The sequence below is a fragment of the Mobula hypostoma genome, chromosome 2, assembly GCF_963921235.1.
Source record: "Mobula hypostoma chromosome 2, sMobHyp1.1, whole genome shotgun sequence".
Classification (NCBI taxonomy): Eukaryota; Metazoa; Chordata; class Chondrichthyes; order Myliobatiformes; family Myliobatidae; genus Mobula; species Mobula hypostoma.
In genome coordinates this window covers 114,971,011-114,997,858 of record NC_086098.1, presented here as the reverse complement: position 1 = coordinate 114,997,858, position 26,848 = coordinate 114,971,011, and the positions used below count along the sequence as shown (strand labels likewise).

At 48.3% G+C, this 26,848-nt stretch overlaps 2 protein-coding genes and 1 long non-coding RNA gene across 9 annotated transcripts in view; 1 reads left to right on the top strand and 2 right to left on the bottom strand.

Annotated features, from left to right (window-relative positions):
* The window catches only part of polh (polymerase (DNA directed), eta), a 32,767-nt gene extending 19,892 nt beyond the window's left edge, over nt 1–12,875 (bottom strand). The window contains exons 1-2 of one of the 6 annotated variants that reach the window (XM_063040461.1): nt 8,608–12,875; nt 1,032–1,181 (exon numbers count right to left, since the gene is read on the bottom strand). In XM_063040461.1, coding sequence (XP_062896531.1) covers nt 1,032–1,174 — 143 coding nt within the window. In that variant the 5' untranslated portion in view covers nt 1,175–1,181; nt 8,608–12,875. Of the gene's footprint in view, nt 1–1,031; nt 1,443–2,058; nt 2,226–2,959; nt 3,451–8,607 lie in introns of those variants that run through there. The other 5 variants (XM_063040460.1, XM_063040459.1, XM_063040458.1 and 2 more) reach the window with 5 other exon arrangements.
* Nucleotides 3,772–9,587, top strand: LOC134342395 (uncharacterized). The gene is made up of 2 exons (XR_010017016.1): nt 3,772–4,115; nt 8,338–9,587. It is a non-coding gene; the product is annotated as an uncharacterized LOC134342395 (long non-coding RNA).
* A 10,190-nt stretch (nt 12,876–23,065) lies between the features above and the next one.
* The window catches only part of lclat1 (lysocardiolipin acyltransferase 1), a 34,291-nt gene continuing 30,508 nt past the window's right edge, over nt 23,066–26,848 (bottom strand). For both annotated transcript variants that reach the window (XM_063040455.1, XM_063040456.1), the window contains exon 6: nt 23,066–25,619. In XM_063040455.1, the coding sequence (XP_062896525.1) occupies nt 24,793–25,619 (827 nt within the window). In that variant the 3' untranslated portion in view covers nt 23,066–24,792. The remainder of the gene's footprint in view (nt 25,620–26,848) is intronic.

The window sequence follows — 26,848 nt, the reverse complement described above, 5'->3', positions numbered from 1 at the left end:
GTAAATGGGGCCAGTACAGATGGGTACACAGTTTTTTGGCATGGAGATGGCAGACCAAAGGGCCTGTCTTTAGCTGTCTAACATTCATTCACTTAACGTATTCAAGGTCTCTTTGACAAAGTTGGCCAATGTATGAGCAGCTCATTGTATCTATAGATTTAAACCAGCGCATCATGATCTGAAAAAACTGCAGGGTAGTAGACTCTGCCCAGTACCCCACGGACGCATCCCTCCCCACCATCGGCAGTATCCACAGGAAGCATCACCTCAAAAAGGTAGCGTCCATCTTCAAAGATCCCCACCATCTGGGCCACATAATCCTCTCGCAGCTACCACCATGCCGGAGGTAAAGTCTGAAGTCCCAGACCACCAGCTTCAAAACAGCTACTTCTCTTCAGCCATTCAGTACTTGAACCAGCCAGCTCAACAGTAATCACTACCTCAATATAGCAATTCTATGGCCACTTCAATGTGCACTGAAATTAGCGTTAGTTCTTTATTCATGTATTGTTCTCAGTATTATTTACCTATTTATTGTATTTGTAGTTTGTCCTCTTCTGCACATTAGTTGTCAGTCTTTGTGTGTAGTTTTAATTGATTCTATTGAATTTCTGTTCTATTGTGAATGCCTACAAGACTATAATTCGCAAGAGCAGTATATGGTGATGTATGCATTCTTCGATAATAAATTTACTTTGATCTTTAAAATTGTTTTTCTTTTTCTATTTTAGTTGTAAAAAATGTGTATAATTATAAACACAACAGACACAAAATGCTGGAGGAACTCAGCAGGTCAGGCAGCATCTATGGAAATGATGTTTATCTTGTATGCTGCTGTTTCCAATTTCACCTGTACATACATACATACATATATTGTACAGGTAACAATAAGCTCAGCTTTCACTCTGCTTGAAAGTGAATGGAGAAATAATCACTTGAGCAGAGAACTAACATGGCAGCATCCGGGTCACCTCAGGGTTGGCTTTGTTTCTGATCCCGCAGCCCAGGGGTCAGTGGGTGTGCAGACTTACCCACCGCCCTGCCAAGTCTTGTACTGGACCACCGCACAGGGTTTGCCCCTCATCTCAGGGTTGGCCTTCTGTTCCACCTGCACGTAAAAGCAATCCATGTCCACCAGCGCCACCACCCGCTCCTTCCCTCTGTCCACGGACATCAGCAGCCTGGGTATGAGACAACAGAGAGCGGGGTATGGGACAGACAGAGAGACAGGTAACAGTTCAATGCCAAACTTCTCCCTTCGACTCCCAAACATCCTAGCACCACACCCCCCCCAGACATCCCATCACCGTGACACCTCCCCCAGACGTCCCATCGCCGTGACACCTCCCCCAGACAACCCATCGCCGTGACACCCTCCAGACATCCCATCGCCGTGACACCCCCCAGACATCCCATCGCCGTGACACCTCCCCCAGACGACCCATCGCCGTGACACCTCCCCCAGACGTCCCATCGCCGTGACATCCCCCCCAGACGACCCATCGCAGTGACACCTCCCCCAGACGTCCCATCGCAGTGACACCTCCCCCAGACGTCCCATCGCAGTGACACCTCCCCCAGACGACCCATCGCAGTGACACCTCCCCCAGACGTCCCATCGCCGTGACATCCCCCCCAGACGACCCATCGCAGTGACACCTCCCCCAGACGACCCATCGCAGTGACACCTCCCCCAGACGTCCCATCGCAGTGACACCTCCCCCAGACGACCCATCGCAGTGACACCTCCCCCAGACGACCCATCGCAGTGACACCTCCCCCAGACGACCCATCGTCGTGACATCCCCCCCAGACGTCCCATCGCAGTGACACCTCCCCCAGACGACCCATCGCAGTGACCCCCCCCGCGTACTATCTCTCTAACACACCCCTGCCCAAAAATCATCTCTCAGATATCCCCACCCAGACTCCCGTCCCTTAGACACCCCTCCCCAGGCGTCCATCTGTCAGTCCCTCAGATAACCCCCACCCAGACTCCCGTCCCTCAGACACACCCGCCCAGACATCCGTCTTTGTCAGTCCCTCAGACAACCCTACCTCCCCACCCAGGCGTCGCGTCCCGTCCCTCAGACGCCACTCGCCCAATCGTTCTGTCTATCAGGCCCTCCCCACCAACACTCTCAATACCGCCAAGCCACCAGCCACAAATCGCGCTGGCCCCGGGCGTCCGCTGTCGGGAAGAAAGAAGAGAACCTCCCGCTGCAGCGACCTCGTGCGCCGTGGAGGAGCAAACGGACCCTCCCGCTGCAGCGACCTCGTGCGCCGTGGAGGAGCAAACGGACCCTCCCGCTGCAGCGACCTTGTGCGCCGTGGAGGAGCAAACGGAACCTCCCGCTGCAGCGACCTCGTGCGCCGTGGAGGAGCAAACGGAACCTCCCGCTGCAATAACCCTTGTGCCGAGAAGGGGACCCTTCTCTATCGGGGAGGAGGAAGCGGAATCTTTTCCTGCGGATAACCCCGTGCCAGGATTTGTTTTGCACACAATTCGACCTCTTGTTTTTAATCATTTTGAAAACTGCAGATGCTGGAAAACTAAAACAAAAACGGAAAATGCTGGCGAAGGGCTGCAGGTGATACAATATTAGAGCTATGGTGAATAATAAAGAAGATTATCCAAGGTTACAGATCAACTGCAAAAGCGGACCAAGGAACAGCAGAGGGAAATTAACTCGGGCAAGTGTGGCGTGCTGCATTTTCAGAAGTTAAACCAGGGCCTTCGTTGGGTCGTCATGTTACAACTGTACAAGTTGTACGTTGTACAATCTCTTATCTTCCATAACTCTTTGTTCTACGTAGCACAGAAGAGTCTCTTTGGCCTCACTGGTCAATATCGACCAAAATTTCTATTTAACCTTTAACCCCTCCAGCTCTTTCCTATCCATGCACCCGTATAAATGTCCTTTAAACAGTAATATTACAGAGGGAGGTCAGTACGCACCTGTTGGCAGACGCTTCCAACAGAGTTTGAGGAGATTTGCTATGTCACCAAACACTAGCAAGTTTCTACAGATGCACCTTGGAGAGCATTCTGACTGGTTGTATCATCGTATGGAGGCTCAAAGGCTCAGGGCTCCAGGCTCAGCCAGCTCCCCCACAGGCACGACCTTCCCCTCCATCGAGGGCATCTTCAAGAAGGTGGCATTCATTATTAAGGACCCTCACTTTCCAGGACATACCCTCTTCTCGTTTCTACCATCGGGGAGGAGGCACGAGAGTCTAAAGACCCAAACACAATGTTTTAGGAACAGCTTCCCCCCTCCCATCAGATTTCTGAGCAGTCCTTGAACACCCCCTCATCATAAACGTGGGGAATTCTGCAGATGCAGGAAATTCAAGCAACACACATCAAAGTTGCTGGTGAACGCAGCAGGCCAGGCAGCATCTCTAGGAAGAGGTACAGTCGACGTTTCGGGCCGAGACCCTTCGTCAGGACTAACTGAAGGAAGAGTGAGTAAGGGATTTGAAAGCTGGAGGGGGAGGGGGAGATCCAAAATGATAGGAGAAGACAGGAGGGGGAGGGATGGAACCGAGAGCTGGACAGGTGATAGGTAAAAGGGACATGAGAGGATCATGGGACAGGAGGTCCGGGGAGAAGGAAAAGGGGGGGGGACCCAGAGGATGGGCAAGGGGTATGGTCAGAGGGACAGAGAGAGAAAGAATGTGTGTATATAAATAAATAACGGATGGGGTACGAGGGGGAGGTGGGGCATTAGCGGAAGTTAGAGAAGGTTGGATGAACAACACCTTGTATTCTGTCTGGGTAGCCTCCAACCTGATGGCATGAACATTGACTTCTCTAAACCTCTAGAAGATCACCCCCCAACCTCCTTAGCTCCAGGGAAAACAGTCCCAGTCTATCCAGCCTCTCTTTAAAACTGAAGCCCTGCAGTCCATCAGCTTTGTAATAGAAGGGTAGAACATTAAACGTTGGGCTTGGAGAGCGTTCCTCACCAGGCCTCTCATCAGTTCCATGTCCGGCTCCGGTGTCTGTGTTCAACTTCACAACGGCTTGTGTGGAAGTAGTCACAGTGACCGACCAGTGGATTCACGCTGTTTTGTTTTCAGACTGAAAGTGGACCCAGTGACAGACGGAGGTAGGTGTTCCTTTCTCTAGCCCACTGCCATGTTGCTGGCTGGTGGAATCTCCACTCCGGTCAGTGGAGCGGGCACACTCATCCCCCCACACACATTCATGCTCTGAAGCACAATTGTGTACGCCGATCCTAGTTCACGTAAAACAAAACCCACTCGTGTCCGTACACAATCAAAGGTGGAGGCGGGTGTGTCAGCAGGGAGCCGTGGGAACATGGGGCTGAGCCCTGAGCTCCCTCTTCCCTGGGCCGGCAGCCGGGAGCCTAGGAGCAGAAGTCAGACGGCACTCGGGAGGCGGACTGCCCTTTGGGTTCGGAGCTGGTCGGGGATCGAATGGGCCGAGATCCGGCTGCACACAGCTCCTGAGGGAAGCCTGGAGAGAGAAGGGGGGGAGGGGGAGATGGGCCATTCAGCTGGAGAGCTGGGAACTCTGAGAATAAAATAACTAAAGACACACACACTTCACAAACCTCTGTGTTCACAGTGGCGCACAGAAATATTTACACATCAACAACCACAAAGGCTCACACACGCTGGCAGTCCATCCCCCCGGTGAGGGTCAGAAAGTGTGTGTGTGTGGGGGGGGGGTGAGATAGTGTGGGGGGAGGGGAGCAGAGAGAGAGAGATTGTGGGGAGGAGGGGAGGGAAGGGGTGAGCAGAGAAAGACTGGGGGGGAGAGAGAGAGAATGTGTGTGTAGCAGGGGGCTGTCTCCCACTGCAGGGGTGGGTGGGTGGGTGCGTGTGCGAGAGAGAGAGAAAGAGAGAGAGAGAGAGAGAGACAGAGAGAGAGAGAGAGACAGACAGACAGACAGACAGACAGACAGACAGACAGAGTGAGTGAGAGAGAGTGTGTGGCCCATCCCCTCCTGATAAACATCATGGGGTCACGAAACGAAGCAGAAACAGGCCCTTCTCACCACCAGGTCAGTCCTGACTTGTCAGGTCTCTATCTTCACTAAATCCACTTGGTCCAACCCTTCTCTGCCTTCACATGATTCAACTGTTACTGAAATATTGTGAGTTTCTCTGTCTCCACCACCTCCCGAGACAGCGTGTTCCAGGTTTGGTGGTAATGGTTCCACCTGAGAGCCCCTCTGAACCTCTCTCCCCCCGCCCCCCCCGTTACCCTTCACCAATATCCTCCAGCTTTAGCGACACACACAAAAAGCTGGAGGAACTCAGCAGGCCAGGGGATGCATAAACAGTCAACATTTCGGGTCCAGACCCTTCTTCAGGACTGGAAAGGAAGAGGGAAAGATGCCAGAATAAAAAGGTGGGGGAGGGGAAGGAGGACTATATAGGTGGTGTTGGGTGGGGAAGGGAAAGGGCTGGAGAAGAGGAATCATTGGAGAGGAGAGTGGACCTTAGGAGAAGGGGAAGGAGGAGGGGACACAGGGAGATTGCAGGCAGATGGGAAGGCATAAAAGGTCAGAGTGGGGAGTAGAAGAGGGAAGGGGGAGGAAGTTTCTTTTTACCAGAAGGAGAAATTGATGTTCATTGCATCATGCTGGAGACAACACAGGTGGAATAAGGTGTTGCTCTTCCACCCTGAGGGTGGTCTTGTCATGGCACAAGAGGAGGCTGTGGACCGACATGTCAGAATAGGAAGTAAAATGCTGGCCACCAGGGAAGTTGCGCTTTTGGCAGTGCTCGGCGAAACGGTTCCCGTGTACGACAGGTCTCACCAATGTAGAGACGTCTACATCAGGAGCTCCAGACACAATAGATGAACCCAACAGAACTGCAGATGAAGTGTTGCCTCACCTGGAAGGACTGTTTGGGACCTTGAATGGAGGGGAGCAAGGAGGTAAAGATGTGGTAGGATCCCTTTGGAAGTGGTGGAAGTTGCAGAGAAAGATGTGTTGGATAGCGAGGCTCATGGGGTGGCTATGTACAAGAGAACTCTGTCCCTGTTAAGGTAGCGGGAAGATGGAGTCAGCATGGATGTCTGGGAAATGGAGGAGATGCGGGTGAGGGCAGCATCGATGGTCGAGGAAGGGAAACCCTGTCCTTTGAAGGAGGAAGATATGTTTGATGTCCTAGAAAGGAAAGCCTCATCCTGGGAACAGATGTGACAGAGGTGAAGGAACTGAGAAAGAGGAATAGCAATTTTACAGGAGACGGTGGGATGAGGAATAGTGTAGATAGCCATAGGAATCAGTAGGTTTGTAAAATATGTGGCTAGACAGTTTGTCTCCAGAGAGATTGAGAAAGGGGAGAGAGATGTCAGAAATGGACCAAGCGAATTTAGAGACAGGGTGGAAGTTGGAGGTGAAGTTGATGACATTGACGAGCTCAGCATGGGCGCATGAAGCAGCATCAATGTAACAAAGGAACAATTGGAGAGCGTTCCAGGGAAGGCTTGTAACATGGACTTTCTACATAGCCAACGGAAAGGCAGGCATAGCTGGGTCATTGTGGGTGCAAACGGCTATCCCTTGAGTTTGGAGAAAGTGGGAGGAGCTGAGAGAAGAATTGTTGATTATGAGGGTCAGTTCTGCCGGACGGAGGAGGGTGGTGGTGGAGGGGGAAAGGTTGGTTCTTTTGTTCAGAAAGAAGTGAAGAGCTTTAAGACCTTCTTGATGGGGGATAGGTGTATAGGGATTGGACCCCCATGGTGAAAGTGAGGTGGTTAGGACCAGGGAATTGAAAGTTACTGAAAAACAGCAAGTTTTAATTTCCAAACAAGAGAAAATCTGCAGATGCTGGAAATCCGAGCAACACACACAAAATGCTGAAGGAACTCAGCAGGCCAGGCAGCTTCTATGGAAAACAAAACTGAGGAGTAGATTTGAAAGGTGGGGGAGGAAGAGAGAGAAACGACAGGCAATAGATGAAACTTGGAGGGGGAAGGATGATGCATGGAGTTAGGAAGTTGATTGGTGAAAGAGAGAGAAGGCCACGGAAGAAAGAAAAGGGGGAGGGGAGGAGCACCAGAGGGAGGCGATGGGCAGACAAGTGGATGGGAAATGGTGAAGGGGTGGGGGGGGGAGAGAAACTTTTAATTCATCCAGCTTTAGATGTCTCTGCTCTGGGAAAGTGTCTTATGGCCTAGCATCCCTCAGCTGCTGATGATTTTGATTGCCTCTATCAGGTTCATCTTCTCCAAGGGAAATAGACAAGCCTTTGCAGTCTTTCTTCATTGAAATCCTCCATCCCAGGGAACATCCTAGTTCAATATCGCCTGTCCTCTGCAGTCTTTCCTCATAACTGCAATAATTTGCTGACTATACTACATTGATTGGCCTTATCTCAAATAACAACGAGGCTGCCTATGGAGAAGAAGTCATCACCCTGACACAGTGGTGTCTAGAAAACAACCTTTCCCTCAATGTCGCAAAACAAAGGATCTGTTTGGGGACTACAGGAGGAATGGAGACAACTAAGCCCTATTGACACCAATGGATCTGGGGTTGAGAGGGTGAACAGCTTTAAGTTCCTCAGCATAAACATCACCAAGGATCTCACATGGTCTGTACATACCGGCTGTGTGGTGAAATAAGCCTCTTTCACCTCAGACGGTTGAGGAAGTTTGGCATGAGTTCCCAAATCATAAGAACTTTCTACAGGGGCACAATTGAGAGCATCCTGACTGGCTGCATCACTGCCTGGTATGGGAACTGTACTTTCCTCAATCGTAGGACTCTGCAGAGAGTGGTGCGGACAGCCCAGCACATCAGTATATGTGAACTTCCCTCTATTCAGGACATTTACAAAGACAGCCACGCAAAAAGGGCCTGAAGGATCATTGGGGACCCAAGTCACCCCAAACACAAACTGTTCCAGCTGCTACATCCGGGAAACAGTACCACAGCATAAAAGCCAGGACCAGCAGGCTTCTGGTCAGCTTCTTCCACCAGGCCATCAGACTGATTAATACATACTGATACAATTGTATTTCTATGCTATATTGACTGTCCTGTTGTACATACTATTTATTACAAGTTACTATAAATTGCACATTTAGACAGAGTCGTAACGTAAAAATTTTTTCCTCCTCATGTATGTGAAGAATGTAAAAAATGAAGTCAATTCAACCTTCCACCCCAGGGAACATCCTGGGAATTACCCCTGCACCCTCTCCAGTACAGTTCCATCCTTCCGATAGTGTGGGATCAGAACTGTACATAGTACTTTAGGTGTAAACTCAAGTATTGTTTTAGTTTGTACTACAATCAAAACCACAAACAGAAACAAACAATGACTCTGCTTCTCTCCCCACAGATATGGCCCGACCTGCTGAGTGTTTCGTGCAATTTCTGCCTTGGCTTTAGATTTCCAGCTTCAGCACCTTTGAGGAATTTCACTTGTACCAAGATGTCCCTGATCTTGGATTCTGTGCCCACCCAGTGAAGAAGGTGTCCCCTTCTATGTAGTTGCCACCTTCAGGGATCTTTGGACTTCTACACCGAGGTCCCTCTGTTCCTCTGTACTCTCCAGGGACCTACCACTTACCCATATCACTTTTCCCAAAGTCTTTCAACTCACACTAACCCGGATTAAATCCCATTGCCAGATCCTTCCAATAGTGACATCTCTAGTGTACAACTGTCCTCCACACTGTCAGCATCACCACCATCGAGGACATCTGCAAGAATGGAGACTGAGGCAGCCTCATCACAGGTACAACCAACTTCACCATCGAGGACATCTGCAAGAGGCAGTACTTAAAAGTAAATTTATTGTCAAAGTACATAAACAGTATGTCATCAGATACTACCCCAAGATTCATTGTCTTGCGGGCATTCACATGAAACACCCTGGTTTCCTTGGCTGCGTAAGTCGGGGGAAACAACCTCCGACCCAGCCAAACTCAATAGATTGAGACAGCTCGATCCCACCCCAAGCCTCGGTTTGTGTGGATGCTGTGTCACTTACTACCCTGTCACAAATTAATGCCGCGAAATAACAGACAGTACACAGCATACGATTAAAGGAATTATATTTATGAATCTTAACTAAAGGGTTAGTAAAGAATAACAAACAGAAAAGGGCCCATTCTAATTAAACAGTCAAATGTGCACTAGTTGGAGCTCATCTGGAACTTCTCTGTCACTCACGCACTGGGCCCTCGGTCAACGTGAAAGCACACACCACCTTCCAAATGTCACTCCCAATCCATCTTGAACAAATGCCTGAAGCCCAACCTTAGTGTCCCTCACCAGAGAAACCTCCCCCTAATCTGACCGTTCTAATTGGATGGCACACATTTCTCCTCTCTCTGTTCTTCAACAGTATCCCAAACAAGCATGAAAACAGAACAGACTGCTCTTACAGAGCTGCCAGAATGATATACATACAGCATAACAGTAAAAATATAAACCGGGAAATACAAAACACGATAGAATCAATGAAGACTGTACACACAAGATGGATGAACAACCAATCTACACAAGACAACAAACTGCAAATACAAAAAGTAAAAAACAAACAATAATAATAATAATAGTAAGCAATAAATATTGAGAACATGAGATGAAGAGTCCTTGAAAGTGAATGCATAGGTTGTGAGAACAGTTCAGTCTTGGGATGAGTGAAGTCGTCCCCCTCTGGTTCAAGAGCTTGATGATTGAGGGGTAACAACAGTTCCTGAACCTGGTGGTGTGGGTCCTGAAGCTCCTGTACCTCCTTCCTGATGGCAGCGGTGAGAAGAGAGCATGGTTTGCATGGTGGGGGTCCCTGACAATGGATATTGCTTTCCTGTGACAACGCTCCTTGTAAATGTGCTCAAATGGTGGGAAGAGATTTGCCCGCTGTATCCACTACTTTTACGAGAAGGTAGCATTCATCATTAAGGACCCTTGCCATCCAGGACGTGATTTCCTCTTGTTACTACCATCAGGGAGGAGGTACAAGAGACTGAAAACTCACACTCAGTGTCTGAGGAGCAGCTTCTTTGCCTGTGTTGTCAGATTTCTGAATTATCCATAAAGACTAGCTTGCTATTCCTTTTATTTATTTTTAAACTTGCACATAGAAATGGTGCTATGGCTGCCAAAAAGCAATAAGCCCCATGACGTGGCAGTGAAGATAAACCAGATTTTGATAGTCCTTCACTCCCAGATCATTAATCTAAGTAACAAAATGTAAAGGTCCCAGGACTGATCCCTGAGGCTCACTGATGGTCACGGGCTTCCAATCACAGAACAACTCTCCACCATCATCCACTGCCTTTTATTACCAAACCAATTTCTGGTCCAGTTTGCCAACTCTCCCAGGATCCCAGGAGGTAACCTTTTCAATCAGTTTCCCATGCGGAATCTTGCCCACGGACTGACTGAGGTCCACACCAACTGCACTGCACAGATTAATACATTTTATTAACGCCACAGTGATTCGGTAGTTTGGAGTCATCAGTGACAAAGACAAAAAGGTAGTGGTAGAGTGGACAGCCACATGCACAAAGTGCTGGTGAACGCAGCAGGCCAGGCAACATCTCTAGGAAGAGGTACAGTCGACGTTTCGGGCCAAGACCCTTCATCAGGACTAACTGAAAGAAGAGCTAGTACGAGATTTGAAAGCGGTTTTATTTTGTTTGGAAGTCCTTGCCCTGTGGTATTCTACAGGGATCAGTGCTGGAACCTCTGTTGTCTGTGATATATAGATACCAATGACTTGGAGGAAAATATAGGTGGGTGCATTAATAAGTTTACAGGTGATACAAAGACTGGCGGTGGAGCAGACAAAGTAGAAGATTGCCTGAGGATGTAGATCATGGGTGGAGAGATGGAGTTTAATCTGGCCAAGTGTGAGGTGTTGCACATTGAGAGGTCAAATGTCAGGGTAAAGTACAATAAATTGCAGGACTGACGTACAGTGAAAACTTGGGGTCCAAGTTCACAGCTCCCTGAAAGTGGCCATGTAAGTAGATGCTGTGGTAAGGGTGGTGTACAACGTGCTTGTCTTTGTTGGTTTACTCACTGAATGTAAGAGTAATACCCTATCATTTGATGACTCAGTCCTCATTTGAAGATATCGGACACTCAGAGGAAACAACCCAAGTTTGTCCAACTTCTCCTTGTAGTGCGTACCCTCTCATACAGGTAACATCCTATTAAACCTCCTTTGCCCCCTCTCCAAAGTTTCCACGTCCTTCCTGTAATGCAGTGACTGGTAACGCACACAGTAGCAAGTGCAGCCTGACCATAGTTTTACAAAGCTGCATCATGACTTCATTACTCTCACTCTCAATGGGGGGATATGAATCATGTACAAGGAAAAACATGAACTTAATTTGACGTCATGGTCAGCACAGACAGGATGGGCTGAAGGGCATGCTCCTGTGTTATATTCTATGTTGTTTTAGACTCCCCAACCCTGGCAAAAGAGTGTGACCAGTCACCGCATCCATGCCCCTCATGATTTTATAAATCTCTGTAAGATCACCCCTCAGCCCTTCGAGGAAAACAGTCCCAGGCTATTCAGTCTCTCCTTGTAATTGCAGATCCTGCCGAATATTTACTGCACCTTTTCCGGCTTAATCACGTGGCTGGGCGAGCAGGACTGCACACAGAACTCCAAGAATAGTCTCACGAATGTCTTGTACAGCTGTAACATGACATGCCAACTCTTGTACTGCTGAAGATAAACTTACCAAGTGCTTACTTCACCATCCTGTCCACATGTGCCCCCAATTTTAGGGAACTAGGTACCCCTGCTCTACATCAGTCTCCTGGCCACTACCATTTACTGTGCGAGTCATGCCCTGACATTTCAATCTTCTCGTAGTGGTTAGCATAGTGCCATTACAGCTCTGGAGTTCAGGGTTCATCTCCCGCACTGTCTGTACGTTCTCCCCATGAGTGCACGGGTTTCCTCTGGGTTCCCTGGTTTCCTCCTGCAGTCCAAAGACATACAGGTTAGTGGGTGAATTGGTCATTGTAAATTGCCCTGTGGTTAGGTTAGGGTTAAATAGATGGGCTGCCTGGCAGTGCAGGTCATTGGGCTGGAGGGGTCCATTCCATGCTCCATCTCAATAAATTAAAAAAGAGTTAAAGTCCATTTGCTATACTCAGGCCTGCTTTGCAGGCTCATCTCAATCCCTTCGTACTTTAGATAACCACAGTAGCAACCAAATCATTGACGTAGTTGACGAATGACATTGGACCCAGCAACAATCCCTGGGACACAGGCCCCCAAGTTAAAAATCCACCCTTCGTCTCCTACCACCAAACCAATTTTGGATGCACCCTGGACCCCATGTAACCTCATCTTCAGGACCTTGTCAAAAGCCTTGCTGAAGTCCACTGCCCTGCCCTCGTCAATCCTCTTTGTTACCTCTCCAAAAAACTCAAATATGTGAGATACGATTTCCCACACACAAAGCCATCCTGGCTATCCCTAATCACTTCTTTCCAAAATACAGGTAGGTTCTGTCTTTTGGAACTCCCTCCAGTCACTTTCACACCACAGTTGTTAGGCTCACCTGCCTGTTGTTACAGCCCTTCATAAATAAAGGCACAATATTAGCCATCCTCTGGTCTTCTGTTAGTTCGCCAGTGACTAATAATGACATATCTCTCTCTCAGGACCTCTGCAATTTAAGAGTGATGGGGAAAAGGCAGGTAGGTAAAATGAGCCATGGTCAAGTCAATAAGGATCTTACTGAATGGCGGAGCAGGCTGGACGAGCCAGATGGCCGACTCCTGCTCCTATTTCTTATGTTCTCTACCTTCCCTCAAATTTCTCAGGATACACTTGGTCAAGTTCTGGGAACGTGTCCACATTAACGTCCTTTAGGATGCCAACATCTCCTCTTTTGTAATGAGGATATGTTCCAAGATATCACTGTTTTCTTCCCTGAATTCCCGAACTTTCGTGACCCTCTCTACAGTAAATACAGTTAATAGTTATTTACGATTCCACCCATCTTGTGTGGCTCTACACATAGACAACCTTAAATAAGGAGGCCAGCAGTGTACACAATACTCTAGATATAGGTCTGACCCATGTCTTAACTGAAACCTAACCTTCCTACCCCTGGATTAAATTCCCCTGACAGTAAACAACAGCACTTTCTACGTAATTACTTGCTGTACCTGCATTGCCAGCCTTCTGTGAACCTTACACTGGGAGTCCCAGATCACTCAACATCCTACAGCTTTGCAATTTCTCATCTGTTAGATAAATCCACAGTCCTACATCCCAGATCATCAGTTCATTCATAGTCAATCCCCTGCCCTACCTCACCCATCAAACTCCCCAAAACACCAACTGCCCCTCTCTGGACCCAGTCCTATTCCCAGCTCACCCCCCAATTTATCCACAGATTGGCTGCTGTAGTGGGGAACTCCACCCCTCCCCCCAACCTCCGCACGTGGGGGAAATGGGTTTCAATTCACAGAGCAATAGGGAAAGAGGGAATGGATCCATCAGTACAGGTTTCACTTAATCCAGCAGGGACCAGTGTCCTCAGGAACCAGGTAATGAGGGTTCTAGACATGGCTTTTAAGTTCAGTGGTGGGGAGGAAAGGAGGCTTCTGAAGTTTATGAAGTTTAAAAGAGAAAGTGATGGTTTGGTGTAGCAAAATGGGTAGCTGTAGTCACAGTGGGGAGACACGGTACAGACCAAAGTTGTAGGATTTTACCTGGGGAAAAAAAAGGAAACAGGTAATGATTTCATTACAGTGACAGAGATCCGATTGCAATGGGTCTAAAGCTGAGAATCAAATGTCCAGGTTACCTTAACTCTCATTAGACAGAGACAGGGGAGCAGGAAATTGCAGCAGAGCCTGGATACCAACGAAAGGCTAAATGCAGGAGAACGCAGCTGCAGATTGCAGAGCTGACAAAATCAAACGGAACCGGCTGAGCTGAAGCAACAGGGAGGGCAGGAAACATTTTTGAACACTGGTTCCGCTTCTGGGTTTACTGTAGTCAGGTATCAAGGTGCAATGTTCTGCATGCAATTCAGACAGGTAATCTCTCCACATCAGTACATTGAGACAGTGTAATGGAAAACAATCATCGAGTGCAGAATAAAGTGTGACATTTACAGAGGGAGTGCAGTGCAGACAGACAGCCGGTCAGGTTCAAGGGCCATGAGGAGATATAATGTGTCCATCCCTGTCAAACTGGGGAACTATTCAATAGTCCTTGAGCATGGTGGTGTGTGCTTTGCATCTTCTACCCAGTGGGAAGGGAGGAAGAGGAGAGAATGTCCAGGGTAGTGAGAGTGTAGCCCGAGTCTACAGAGGGAGGCTGCTGTCTGTGATGTGTTGAGCCCATGTGCACAACTCTCTGTCGTTTCTCTCAGCAGTTCAGTAACCAGGAAGTGAGAAGGGTGTGCAGTAAGGGCAATACAGCAACCGGAAGGATTTAATTGATACAAGGTCCATAGAAAGCTAACAGACGAGCAACAGTGGAGAGTATGTCAGTGTATTGAGAAACCAATAAACTGCAGTATTTTAGGATTAGTACTGTTTACCAACAAAGCATTTATTGGTGATCTGGTAGTTAAGGACCTTTATGAAACAGCGATGATGGGACTGTTCACAGTCTGAGAGCTCATGATGCATGGAAACGGTTTATGGCCCAACGCATCCATGAGCAGCAAGCTGTTTACCTGAGCTAGTCCCAACCTGCCTGTGTTTGGCCCATATCCTTCTAAACCTGTTCAACTGTCTTTTAAATGCTGTAGTTGTACCCAGCTCCACTACTTCCACTGGCAGTTCATTCCATATACCCACCACCGGGCGCCGGTCCTAAGAGGAATGCCCCAATATGAAGATGATTTAAATGCTGGGCCATAGAGATTGAAAAAGCAGGGTGTTGAGACCAGGGGCAAGGGTTGCGCTGTTTCTACTTGCTGCTCCGCAAAGTATCTTCTGCTCTGCACTGAACCCAGGCTGGGGCTGTGGGCCCGTTTCGGCAGTTCCAGGCTCGGTGATGTTTACTCCACTGTGTGATGAACCCAGGCTGGGGCTGTGGGCCTGTTTCGGCAGTTCCAGGCTCGGTGATGTTTACTCCACTGTGTGATGAACCCAGGCTGGGGCTGTGGGCTTGTTTCGGCAGTTCTAGGCTCGGTGATGTTTACTCCACTATGTGATGAACCCAGGCTGGGGCTGTGGGTCTGTTTCGGCAGTTCCAGGCTCGGTGATGTTTACTCCACTGTGTGATGAACCCAGGCTGGGGCTGTGGGCCTGTTTCGGCAGTTCCAGGCTCGGTGATGTTTACTCCACTATGTGATGAACCCAGGCTGGGGCTGTGGGCCTGTTTCGGCAGTTCCAGGCTCGGTGATGTTTACTCCACTGTGTGATGAACCCAGGCTGGGGCTGTGGGGCTGTTTCGGCAGTTCCAGGCTCGGTGACGTTTACTCCACTGTGTGATGAACCCAGGCTGGGGCTGTGGGGCTGTTTCGGCAGTTCCAGGCTCGGTGACGTTTACTTCACTGTGTGATGAACCCAGGCTGGGGCTGTGGGCCTGTTTCGGCAGTTCCAGGCTCGGTGACGTTTACTTCACTGTGTGATGAACCCAGGCTGGGGCTGTGGGTCTGTTTCAGCAGTTCCAGGCTCGGTGATGTTTACTCCACTGTGTGATGAACCCAGGCTGGGGCTGTGGGTCTGTTTCGGCAGTTCCAGGCTCGGTTAATTTCACTCCACTATGTGATGAACCCAGGCTGGGGCTGTGGGCCTGTTTCGGCAGTTCCAGGCTCGGTGATGTTTACTCCACTATGTGATGAACCCAGGCTGGGGCTGTGGGCCTGTTTCGGCAGTTCCAGGCTTGGTGACGTTTACTCCACTATGTGATGAACCCAGGCTGGGGCTGTGGGTCTGTTTCGGCAGTTCCAGGCTCGGTGACGTTTACTTCACTATGTGATGAACCCAGGCTGGGGCTGTGGGTCTGTTTCGGCAGTTCCAGGCTCAGTGACGTTTACTCCACTACACTACTTTATGAACCCAGGCTGGGACCGTGGGCCTGCTCCGGCTGCTCTCAGGCTTTCATTCTAAATGCTATTTGCTTACTTTTATTGTTTGCACGAATGTTTTTTTCTCTCTCTGCACTTTGGGTGATTGTCAGACCTTTTTTTTTAAATGGGGTCTTTAAGGTTTGTCTGTAAGGAAATGAGGTTGTATAATGTATTTGTACTTTGAACCATTTGTGTGATAAAACTTGCCTCTCAGATCTCTTTTAAATCTTTCCCCTCTGACCTTTAAATCTGTGGACTTTCCTTCCTTGTGGAAAAGACTATGAACATTCACCTCATCTATACAGTACCTCTCATTGTTTAATACGATAACTCTTAGGCCTCCCCTATATTCCAGGGATAAAAGTCCCTCCAGATCTTATAACTCAAACCCTCCAGTCCTGGTAACATCCTTTTTCACACCCTCTTCAATTTAAGGACACCTTTCTATAACAGGGTTATCAGTACTGTATGCAATACTCCAAATGTGGCTTTGCCAACATCACGTTAACATGACAACTCCTGTACTTACTATTCTGACCAGAAGACCAGCATGTCAATCCATAAGTCTCTCTGTTCTACAACGCTCCCCACAGCTCTACCATTTACTGTGTAAGTCTTGTCCTGGTTGGTCTCACAAAAATGCAATACCTCACATTTTTCTAAATTTATTCCATCAGACCACAGACCCAGCCAATTAAGATCCCGTCATAATCTTAGATAGCCTTCTTCACTGTCCACTACACCAGCAACGTTGGTGTCACCCACAAACTGACTAACCACTCACCTACATTCTCATCCAAATCTTTAAAATACATGACAAATAAAAGTGAATTCAGCACCAATACCTGTGACTCTCCAGCCTCCAGTCTGAAAAAGCCTCTTCCACCATCAAATCCATTTTGTATCCAATTGGCTACTTTGCCCTGAATCCAATGTCATCTAACCATTATGGATCAGCCAACCAAAATGGCTTGCTAAAGTTCATGTACACAATTTCTACCACCCTGCCCTCAACAACCTTCTTAGCAACCTCTTCAAAAAAAAACTCAACCAAATTTGTAAGATGTGATTTCCCACACACAAAGTTGTGCTGACACCTTCGCAGTACATGGATATCAGATCACTGGAAAAATGATATTTGAGAGATAGCAATGGCAGAAGAACTTAATAAGTATTTTGCATCAGTCTTCACTGTGGAAGACACAAAGAGTATCGGAAATTTGAGGGACAGTAGTGAGGCATTTGCTATTACTAAGGAAAAGGTGCTTGGGAAGCTGAAAGGTGTGAAGATAGAAAAGTCACCTGGACCAGATGGACTACACCCCAGGTTCTGAAAGAGATTGTGGACTCATTAGTAATGATCTTTTAAGAATCAATAAATTATGGAATGGTTCCAGGTGAATGGGAAATTGCAAATGTACCTCTACTCTTTAAGAAAGGAGGAAGGCAGAAAAAACATGAAATTATAGGCTGGTTAGCCTGACTTCAGTGGTTTGGAAGATGTTGGAGTCCATTATTAAGAATGACATTTCAGGACACTTGGAGGCACATGATAAAATAGGCCACAGTCAGCATAGTTTCCTATTTTGCCTGTCAAATCTGTTGGTATTCTTTGAGGAAATAACAAGCAAAAGAGATAAAGGAGAATCAGTGCATGTTGTGTGCTTGGATTTTCAGAAGGCCTTTGACAAGATGCCGCATATGAGGCTGCTTAACAAGAGAAGAGCCCATGGCATTACAGGAAAGATACTAGCGTGGATAGAAGATTGACTGATTAACAGGAGGCAAAGAGTGGGAATAAAGGGGGCCTTTTCTAGTTGGCTGGCAGTGACTAGTGGTGTACCACAAGGGGTAGTATTGGGACCACTTTTTTCATGTTATATGTCAACAATTCAGATGACAGAACTGATGGCCTTGTGTCAAGTTTGTAGATGAGGTGAAGATAGATGGGAGGGTAGGTAGTGTTGAGGAAGCAGGGAGTCTGCAGAGGGACTTGGGCAGATTGGGAGAATGGGCAAAGAAATGACAGATGTAATATAGTGTAGTATATAGAACAGTCATGGACTTTGGTATAAGGAATAAAGGCATAGACTATTTTCTATATGAAGAAAATATTCAAAAATCAGAGGTGCAAAGGGACTTGGGAGTTCTCGTGTAAGATTCCCTAAAGGTTAACTTGCGGGTTAAATCGGTAATAAGGAAGGCAAATACAATGTTAGCATTCATTTCAAGAGGACGAGAACATAAAAGCAAGGATGTAATGCTGAGGCTTTATAAGGCATTAGTCAGACCACACTGAGTACTGTATGCAATTTTGGGCCTCTTTTCCAAGAAAAGATGTACTGGCATTGAAGAGGGTCCAGAGGAGGTTCATGAGAATGAAATGCTTAACGTATGAGGAGCATTTGATGGCTCTGGGCCTGTACTTGCTGAAACTTAAAAGAATGAGAGGGGATCTGAAACATCAAATATTGATACACTGGATGTGGAGAGGATGTTTCCTATAGGGAGTGAGTCTAGGACCAGAGAGCACAGCCTCAGAATAAAAGGACATCTATTTAAAGAATGAGGAATTTCTTTAGCCAGAGGGTAGTGAATTGGTGGAATTTATTGCCACAGAAAGCTATGAAGGCCAAGTCATTGAGTATATTTAAAGCAGAGATTGAGAGGTTCTTGATTTAGGCATCATAGGTTAAGGGGAGATGGCAGGAGACTGGGGTTGAGAGTGATAATGTATCAGCCATGACAGATTGGTGAAGCAGACTCCATGGGCGGAATGGTCTTATGAAAAAATATCACAGTAAACCAGCAATGGCTAACTTTTGATGATTAAAACTTAGTTTGCAGATAATATACATCTCAAGGTAAGAGACAGCAATGGGAAAAATGGGCCAGCCTTGTTAAAGGAACAGGCTGACACAAAAGGCACTGAAGCTGATGAATGGTTAAGTTAAGAATTCAGCAGAGGACCATGGTACAGATAAGGAAAAGGAAAGTGCAATACAGCTCAATAGAAACATTTAAAAATGTTTCCCAGGGTTACCCTTTCTCCAAAAGTGGAAAAGATAAGTAAAGTTAATGTGAGACAAAGAAGTTCTATCGGGGACTGGGTCATGAGGAAGACTTTTGGCACGCTTTCCTTCATCAGTCAAGGCACTGATGACAGGAATTGGGAAATCAGGTTACAGTTGCACAAGTCATCAGTGAGACTGCATTTTGAATGCAGTATGCAGCTCTAGTCACTCAGCAGTTGTAAGGATTATAAGGTTTAACTTTCAAAACTGCATCACTGCATAATATGGTGGAATCAAATTCAGTCACTTCACTTAAGAGAGTCAAACAGACACCAAATATAGAAGGGTACAGAGGTAACACAGGCAAGTGATTCTCTGCTTCTAATCTACCCAGGTGCTCTCACACAACCTGTTCTCTCTAAACCACACTCCCAACTACCATGTCCATTTCTTTACTCTCAGTACCCCTTTCTTCAAGTACACGATATCCACATTCTTCAACTACTGGGAACCCAAAGTTCCCATCTGCCTACCCCCACCTATAGTGCCCCAATGACCATCTGTACCCTTCCCTCCCTACCTGATCCATTTGCCAATAAGCGCCTCCTCTCCTGGATCCACTGATCCCCTGCCAGCTTTTGATCCACACTTCACTTCTTTGTACTGGCTATCTCGACTCTATCTTTCAATCCAGGTGAAGGGTCTTGACGTGAATCGCCAACTGTCAGCTTTCTCTCACAGATGCTACCTGAACTGTAGAACTCCTCCAGCATCTTGTGCTGCTCCAGGTTCCACCTTCTGTAGGCTTGTATCTCCAAATCAAAAAGTTTCACTCTTTCTCTACCACATTGTATGGCATTGATAATCACATCTCACCTTCTCTAATCATTAACTGTCTCTCTCCAAACCAGCCACCCATCAACACCATTTCACACCACAGGGGAGAGAGAGGGGGGGGAGGGGGAGAGAGGGGGAGGGGAGGGGGAGGGAGAGAGAGGGGGGAAGGGGAGAGGGAGAGAGAGAGAGAGAGAGAGGAGAAGGGAGGGGGAGGAGAGAGAAGAGAAACAGAGGGCATTCGGTCAGGTTTACATATAGAAAAATAAATTCCCTGATACGTTACCATATAACCAATTAACAATTACAGCACAACAGGTTGGGATTTGACCAAGTGACATTTATATGTAGAGTATCAGATCCTTGAAAATTGGTTGCAGGCTGGGATCTAATCCAAGGGTTCGGGGGTTTATGTACAGACCAGCGGATACCCTGGGATCTTGTTAACGGCTGGAATCAAATCAAGGGGTTGGAGGAGGAAGATTTAAAGAGAAATAGAGATCTTTGGGAGTGCGTTACAAGCTGGTATCTAATCCAAGGGTTTGGGAGTTGAATTATATGTAGAATTATAGGTCCCTGGAAGTGAGTTATATGCTGGTGTCATAACCAGGAGACACTCACCAATTAATAATGAGGTTTTCAGCAGAAACCTCAAAGAAGGCACTTGGAATGGTTGTCTTCATCATCTGGGAGACAGAATATAAAAGCTGGGACATAGAAACATAGAAAATAGGTGGAGTAGGCCATTCAGACCTTCGAGCCTGCACCGCCATTTATTATGATCATGGCTGATCATCCAACTCAGAACCCTGCACCAGCCTTCCCTCCATACCCCCTGATCCCCGTAGCCACAAGGGCCATATCTAACTCCCTCTTAAATATAGCCAATGAACTGGCCTCAACTGTTTCCTGTGGCAGAGAATTCCACAGATTCACCACTCTGTGTGAAGAAGTTTTTCCTAATCTCGGTCCTAAAAGGCTTCCCCTTTATCCTCAAACTGTGACCCCTCGTTCTGGACTTCCCCAACATCGGGAACAATCTTCCTGCATCTAGCCTGTCCAATCCCTTTAGGATTTTATACATTTCAATCAGATCCCCCCTCAATCTTCTAAATTCCAATGAGTACAAGCCTAGTTCATCCAGTCCTTCTTCATATGAAAGTCCTGCCATCCCAGGAATCAATCTGGTAAACCTTCTTTGTACTCCCTCTATGGCAAGGATGTCTTTCCTCAGATTAGGGGACCAAAACTGCACACAATACTCCAGGTGTGGTCTCACCAAGGCCTTGTACAACTGCAGTAGTACCTCCCTGCTCCTATACTCGAATCCTCTCGCTATAAATGCCAGCATACCATTCGCCTTTTTCACAGCCTGCTGTACCTGCATGCCCACTTTCAATGACTGGTGTATAATGACACCCAGGTCTCGTTGCACCTCCCCTTTTCCTAATCGGCCACCATTCAGATAATAATCTGTTTTCCTATTTTTGCCACCAAGGTGGATAACTTCACATTTATCCACATTAAATTGCATCTGCCATGAATTTGCCCACTCACCCAACCTATCCAAGTCACCCTGCATCCTCCTCACAGCTAACACTGCCACCCAGCTTCGTGTCATCCGCAAACTTGGAGATGCTGCATTTAATTCCCTCATCCAAGTCATTAATATATATTGTAAACAACTGGGGTCCCAGCACTGAGCCTTGCGGTACCCCACTAGTCACTGCCTGCCATTCTGAAAAGGTCCCGTTTATTCCCACTCTTTGCTTCCTGTCTGCTAACCAATTCTCTATCCACATCAATACCTTACCCCCAATACCGTGTGCTTTAAGTTTGCACACTAATCTCCTGTGTAGGACCTTGTCAAAAGCCTTTTGAAAATCCAAATATACCACATCCACTGGTTCTCCCCTATCCACTCTGCTAGTTACATCCTCAAAAAATTCTATGAGATTCGTCAGACATGATTTTCCTTTCACAAATCCATGCTGACTTTGTCCGATGATTTCACCGCTTTCCAAATGTGCTGTTATCACATCTTTGATAACTGACTCCAGCAGTTTCCCCACCACCGACGTTAGGCTAACCGGTCTATAATTCCCCGGTTTCTCTCTCCCTCCTTTTTTAAAAAGTGGGGTTACATTAGCCACCCTCCAATCCTCAGGAACTAGTCCAGAATCTGGTTAGACTACAGCTGGAGCACTGCATACAGTTCTGGTCACCACTCTATAGGAAGGATGTGTGATTGCACGGGAAAGGATACAATGTTGGCTTGATAGAGCATCTGGATAAGTTATTCTCCCTGGAGCAGAGGAATCTGTTATCGGGGTAAATTGTCAAAATCCTTTTCCCATGTGGGGGTGTCCAAGACAAGAGGGCACAGATTTAAGGTGGATATTCACTCCCCAGGGCCCAAGAGGCTTACTGCTAACCTCAGTTTTCTAGCACAGAAGCATGACTGTTCCAAACAGTTCGAGTTGTTTGTGACAAAGTTAAACTTCTAACAAATATTCCTTTTTTGACTCCTTGTTGTAAACAAGCAAGCGGTGAGGTCTTGTAGGCCTATGTTTAATCAACAGAAAATAATGGGGTTATGTTAATCGGCCTGCATCAAGTCAGGCATCTACAGATAAATTGTTTGCACCTCTGTGATAGAGATCAAGGAATGGTGTGGATTGCAGGCTTCTCTCCATAAACCAAACACACACCAGTGTCATACCTACTGTCACCAAGAATGACTTTTAATCTCAATGTCCTATTTTATTGCTTGAATTTTAATTCTGCAGATGCTGAGACAGGATTCAAAAGGTGACCTTGGGATTAACATACCAGTACTCTGGATCCACCATGTTGCTCCATACCTTTAGTAAATGGAGAAATCAGCTGAGGTAGTTCCAATCTTAACCCAAGTACAAGGTGACCTGCAGTTTCCAGCCAGGAGGTAAGATTGCATGGCCAGAGGTGCGTGAGAGCCATCCAATATCTGGAATACACCCAGGATGTAAGATCTTCCAATGCAGACTCTGGGACAGAACCAGGGAAAGCCTTGTAGATGGGAGTGACCTTTCACTCTGCCCTGTCCCATGACTCCTATCAGGAACAATGACATGACCCCAAGACCTGAAGTGTGGGGGGGGTGGGGGGTAAGTTGATGATCCCCTTGCTGTAGTGAGACATTGATGAAACAGGCAGGAAGAGCTGAAGGTATTTATTGGTGTTAGTGCTTGTCATAAAAAGTAGACAATCCGCAAGAAAAGAGGAGCCAGCAGACGGCTCCCAAAATATCCATCGCTCACTCAAACATTAGCAGAGCTCCAGAGAGATGCAACATAACCAGCAAACTGAGAGATTCTCTCTTCCAACACTATGCAAAAGTCAGCAAACTGCTCCCTCACACCCTCACACAAAGAACAAAACCAGCTGACACAGGGGAACCCTCTTGTCCCGAACATTAAACGCACACACAAATTACAGACAACCCACGCTTTACTCAGACCTGATAGGAGGGAAAAGGACAGAGAGGGTCAACAGAGCAGTGAGCAGTCTCCAAGTGTACAAGACTGTACACTGTAAACCACGGGAACAGACCTGTCCACCTCAGTACAGATCCACACACACCCCAACCCTTACTGGGTGATGGGTCCCACACAGCACACACTGACCCTCACTGGGGGGGGGGGGGGAGAATACACACATGCATGCTAACCCCTAGTTGAGGATGGTTCCCCTCCCCCACACACATGGACCTTCACCAAAGGGGTCCCCCTCCCTCCCTCCCTCCCACACACGCTCACTGGAGAACAGGTCATCCACACACAGAGACCAACCTCGCAGGGGGATGGCCCTCCATACACACACACCAACCCTCACTAGAAGACATGTCCCAGATACATTCTGACCCTCAGTAGGGACGGACCCAATGCATACACTGACCTTAACTGGGGTATGAGTCTGAAACACATTAACCCTGAGCTGCCGGTGGCTGTTCCAGCCTGACGCTTCCATTGGCACTCAGCCTCCGAGCATTTATTCCCTGATTCCAGGCTGGAGTAAGAGCCATGGGACAAAGAGTGGAGTCTGGGTCAGAGTGAAGCAGCACTTCTCCTCCCTACTCTGTCACACTGAGAGAGACCCACCTCTACTCTGCTCCCAGATCAGACACCAGAAACACTCAGCCAGTCAGGCAACATCTGTGCAATGACAGACTTCTGTAGAATGTGCTCTATACTCCTGACTCCACAGATGCTGCCTGACCTGCTGGGTGTTCTATTGTGACCTGGCTTCACCTCAGATTTCCAGCATCTATAGTTTGAGGTTCAGTCTCCCTTTGGACAGACCTATGCATGGTGTCCCATGATTAGCAGAAATTATGTGACTTCTGTTGGTATTGGCCGGATTGAGAGGAGTAATTCGGGAACTGGGCGGATGGATTGAATTACTGGGATCAGCAATATCAATGGGTGAAGCCCAAGACTGGACAGATTGTCAGAAGACCCTGGATTTGGTGGATCCATAATTTGATGCCTCAAGACTGGCCGGACTGGAAGGAGGCATCCCGGTATTAGCTGCACCTGTGGAAACAGCCCTAGGACAGCCTAAATTGATGGGAAAATCCCAGGTTTGGCTGATCCGGGGGATGGAGGCACCAGAATTGGTCAGACCAGTGGAAGGAGTCCAGGGCTGGCCGGACCAGTTGAAGCACCAGGATTGGCTGAATTGATGGGAGAAGCACCAGGAGTAGCCAATCCAGTGGGAGAAGCTCTAGGATTGGCCAGACCAGTGGGAGATGCCCTGGGATTAGCTGGACCATTAGGGAAAGCCCCAGGATTGGCCAGACCTTTGGGAGAAGTTCCAGGATTGTCCAGACCAGTGCAAGGAGATCTGGGATTGGACAGATGGATGAGCGAGACAGCCGCGGGGTCAGTGTTTCTTGGAGTGGCGCTGAGCCCTCCTTTGTGCAGCCATTTCCATTATCTCGATGCCCCCAAATAGCCGCTCCTGCATAATGAAAAAGATGGCCACACTGGAGAAGTACCAGCGTGCTAATGTGTAGGACCAGAGCAACATCATGGTGCCGAGCACAAATGCGGTCCAGTACACCACAGAGAACAGCTTGATGAGGAAGACCCTTCCCTGGGACTTGCAGGGAGGGATGTAGACATGTGGTTGCGCAGGCCTCCAGCTCTGGCTTAGGCTTTGATCCTGGCCCCGGTACCGCCCCATCGAGACCTGCCTGCGACCCTCAAACCACACCCGCCCCCGACCCAGCAGTCTATTCCAGCCCTGGACCCATCTGCGCCTAAGACTCCGGCCTTGCTCTTGGGCTGTAATTGGCTGTAATTCCCTCGACAGGCTCAGATCCTGTCCTTGACTCGGACTCAAGTCCCGGCCTTGTTCTGGGCTCCGGTCCTGCTCCGGATCCAGTCCCTGTCCTTGACTCTGGTTCTGAACTTGTTGCGGGTTCTGGTCCTGTCCCTGATCCGGACTCTGGTCCTGCCCCAGGTCCAAGCCGCGGAAGGAGCGGTCTCCCTGGTAGAAGGTGCGTAGCAGCCGCTCCTTGTCATGCCAGCGGAGTCGACACCACTCCTGCAGCCCCTCCAGCGTGATGGGCAGGTGTGCTGCCGGGTAGCGCTTGATGTGGAAATGGATTTCCTTGGGAAAGTTGCCGGTGAACAGGTCCCTCTCAGACTGTGGGATGTTGTAGGGATAGGCCACTGTCACATCATGGATTGCATCCACATTGGAGCCTAGAGTAGAGTATGGAGAGGGTCACTGGGACAGTAATAATGGAGTGTTACACTGTGGGAGGGACGGTACTGAGAGACAGTCACACTGTGGGAGGGACGGTACTGAGAGACAGTCACACTGTGGGAGGGACGGTACTGAGAGACAGTCACACTGTGGGAGGGACGGTACTGAGAGACAGTCACACTGTGGGAGGGACGGTACTGAGAGACAGTCACACTGTGGGAGGGACGGTACTGAGAGACAGTCACACTGTGGGAGGGACGGTACTGAGAGACAGTCACACTGTGGGAGGGACGGTACTGAGAGACAGTCACACTGTGGGAGGGACGGTACTGAGAGACAGTCACACTGTGGGATGGACGGTACTGAGAGACAGTCACACTGTGGGAGGGACGGTACTGAGAGACAGTCACACTGTGGGAGGGACGGTACTGAGAGACAGTCACACTGTGGGAGGGACGGTACTGAGAGACAGTCACACTGTGGGAGGGACGGTACTGAGAGACAGTCACACTGTGGGAGGGACGGTACTGAGAGACAGTCACACTGTGGGATGGACGGTACTGAGAGACAGTCACACTGTGGGATGGACGGTACTGAGAGACAGTCACACTGTGGGATGGACGGTACTGAGAGACAGTCACACTGTGGGATGGACGGTACTGAGAGACAGTCACACTGTGGGAGGGACGGTACTGAGAGACAGTCACACTGTGGGAGGGACGGTACTGAGAGACAGTCACACTGTGGGAGGGACGGTACTGAGAGACAGTCACACTGTGGGATGGACGGTACTGAGAGACAGTCACACTGTGGGAGGGACGGTACTGAGAGACAGTCACACTGTGGGATGGACGGTACTGAGAGACAGTCACACTAAGGGAGGGACCGTACTGAGGGAGTGTTTCACTGTGGGATGGACAGTACTGAGACAGTCACACTAAGGGAGGGACCGTACTGAGGGAGTGTTTCACTGTGGGATGGACAGTACTGAGAGACAGTCACACTGTGGGAGGGACAGTACTGAAGGAGTGTTTCACTGTGGGATGGACAGTACTGAGAGACAGTCACACTGGAGGAGGGACGATACTGAAGGAGTGTTACACTGTGGGATGGACAGTACTGAGAGACAGTCACACTAAGGGAGGGACCGTACTGAGGGAGTGTTTCACTGTGGGATGGACAGTACTGAGAGACAGTCACACTGTGGGAGGGACAGTACGGAAGG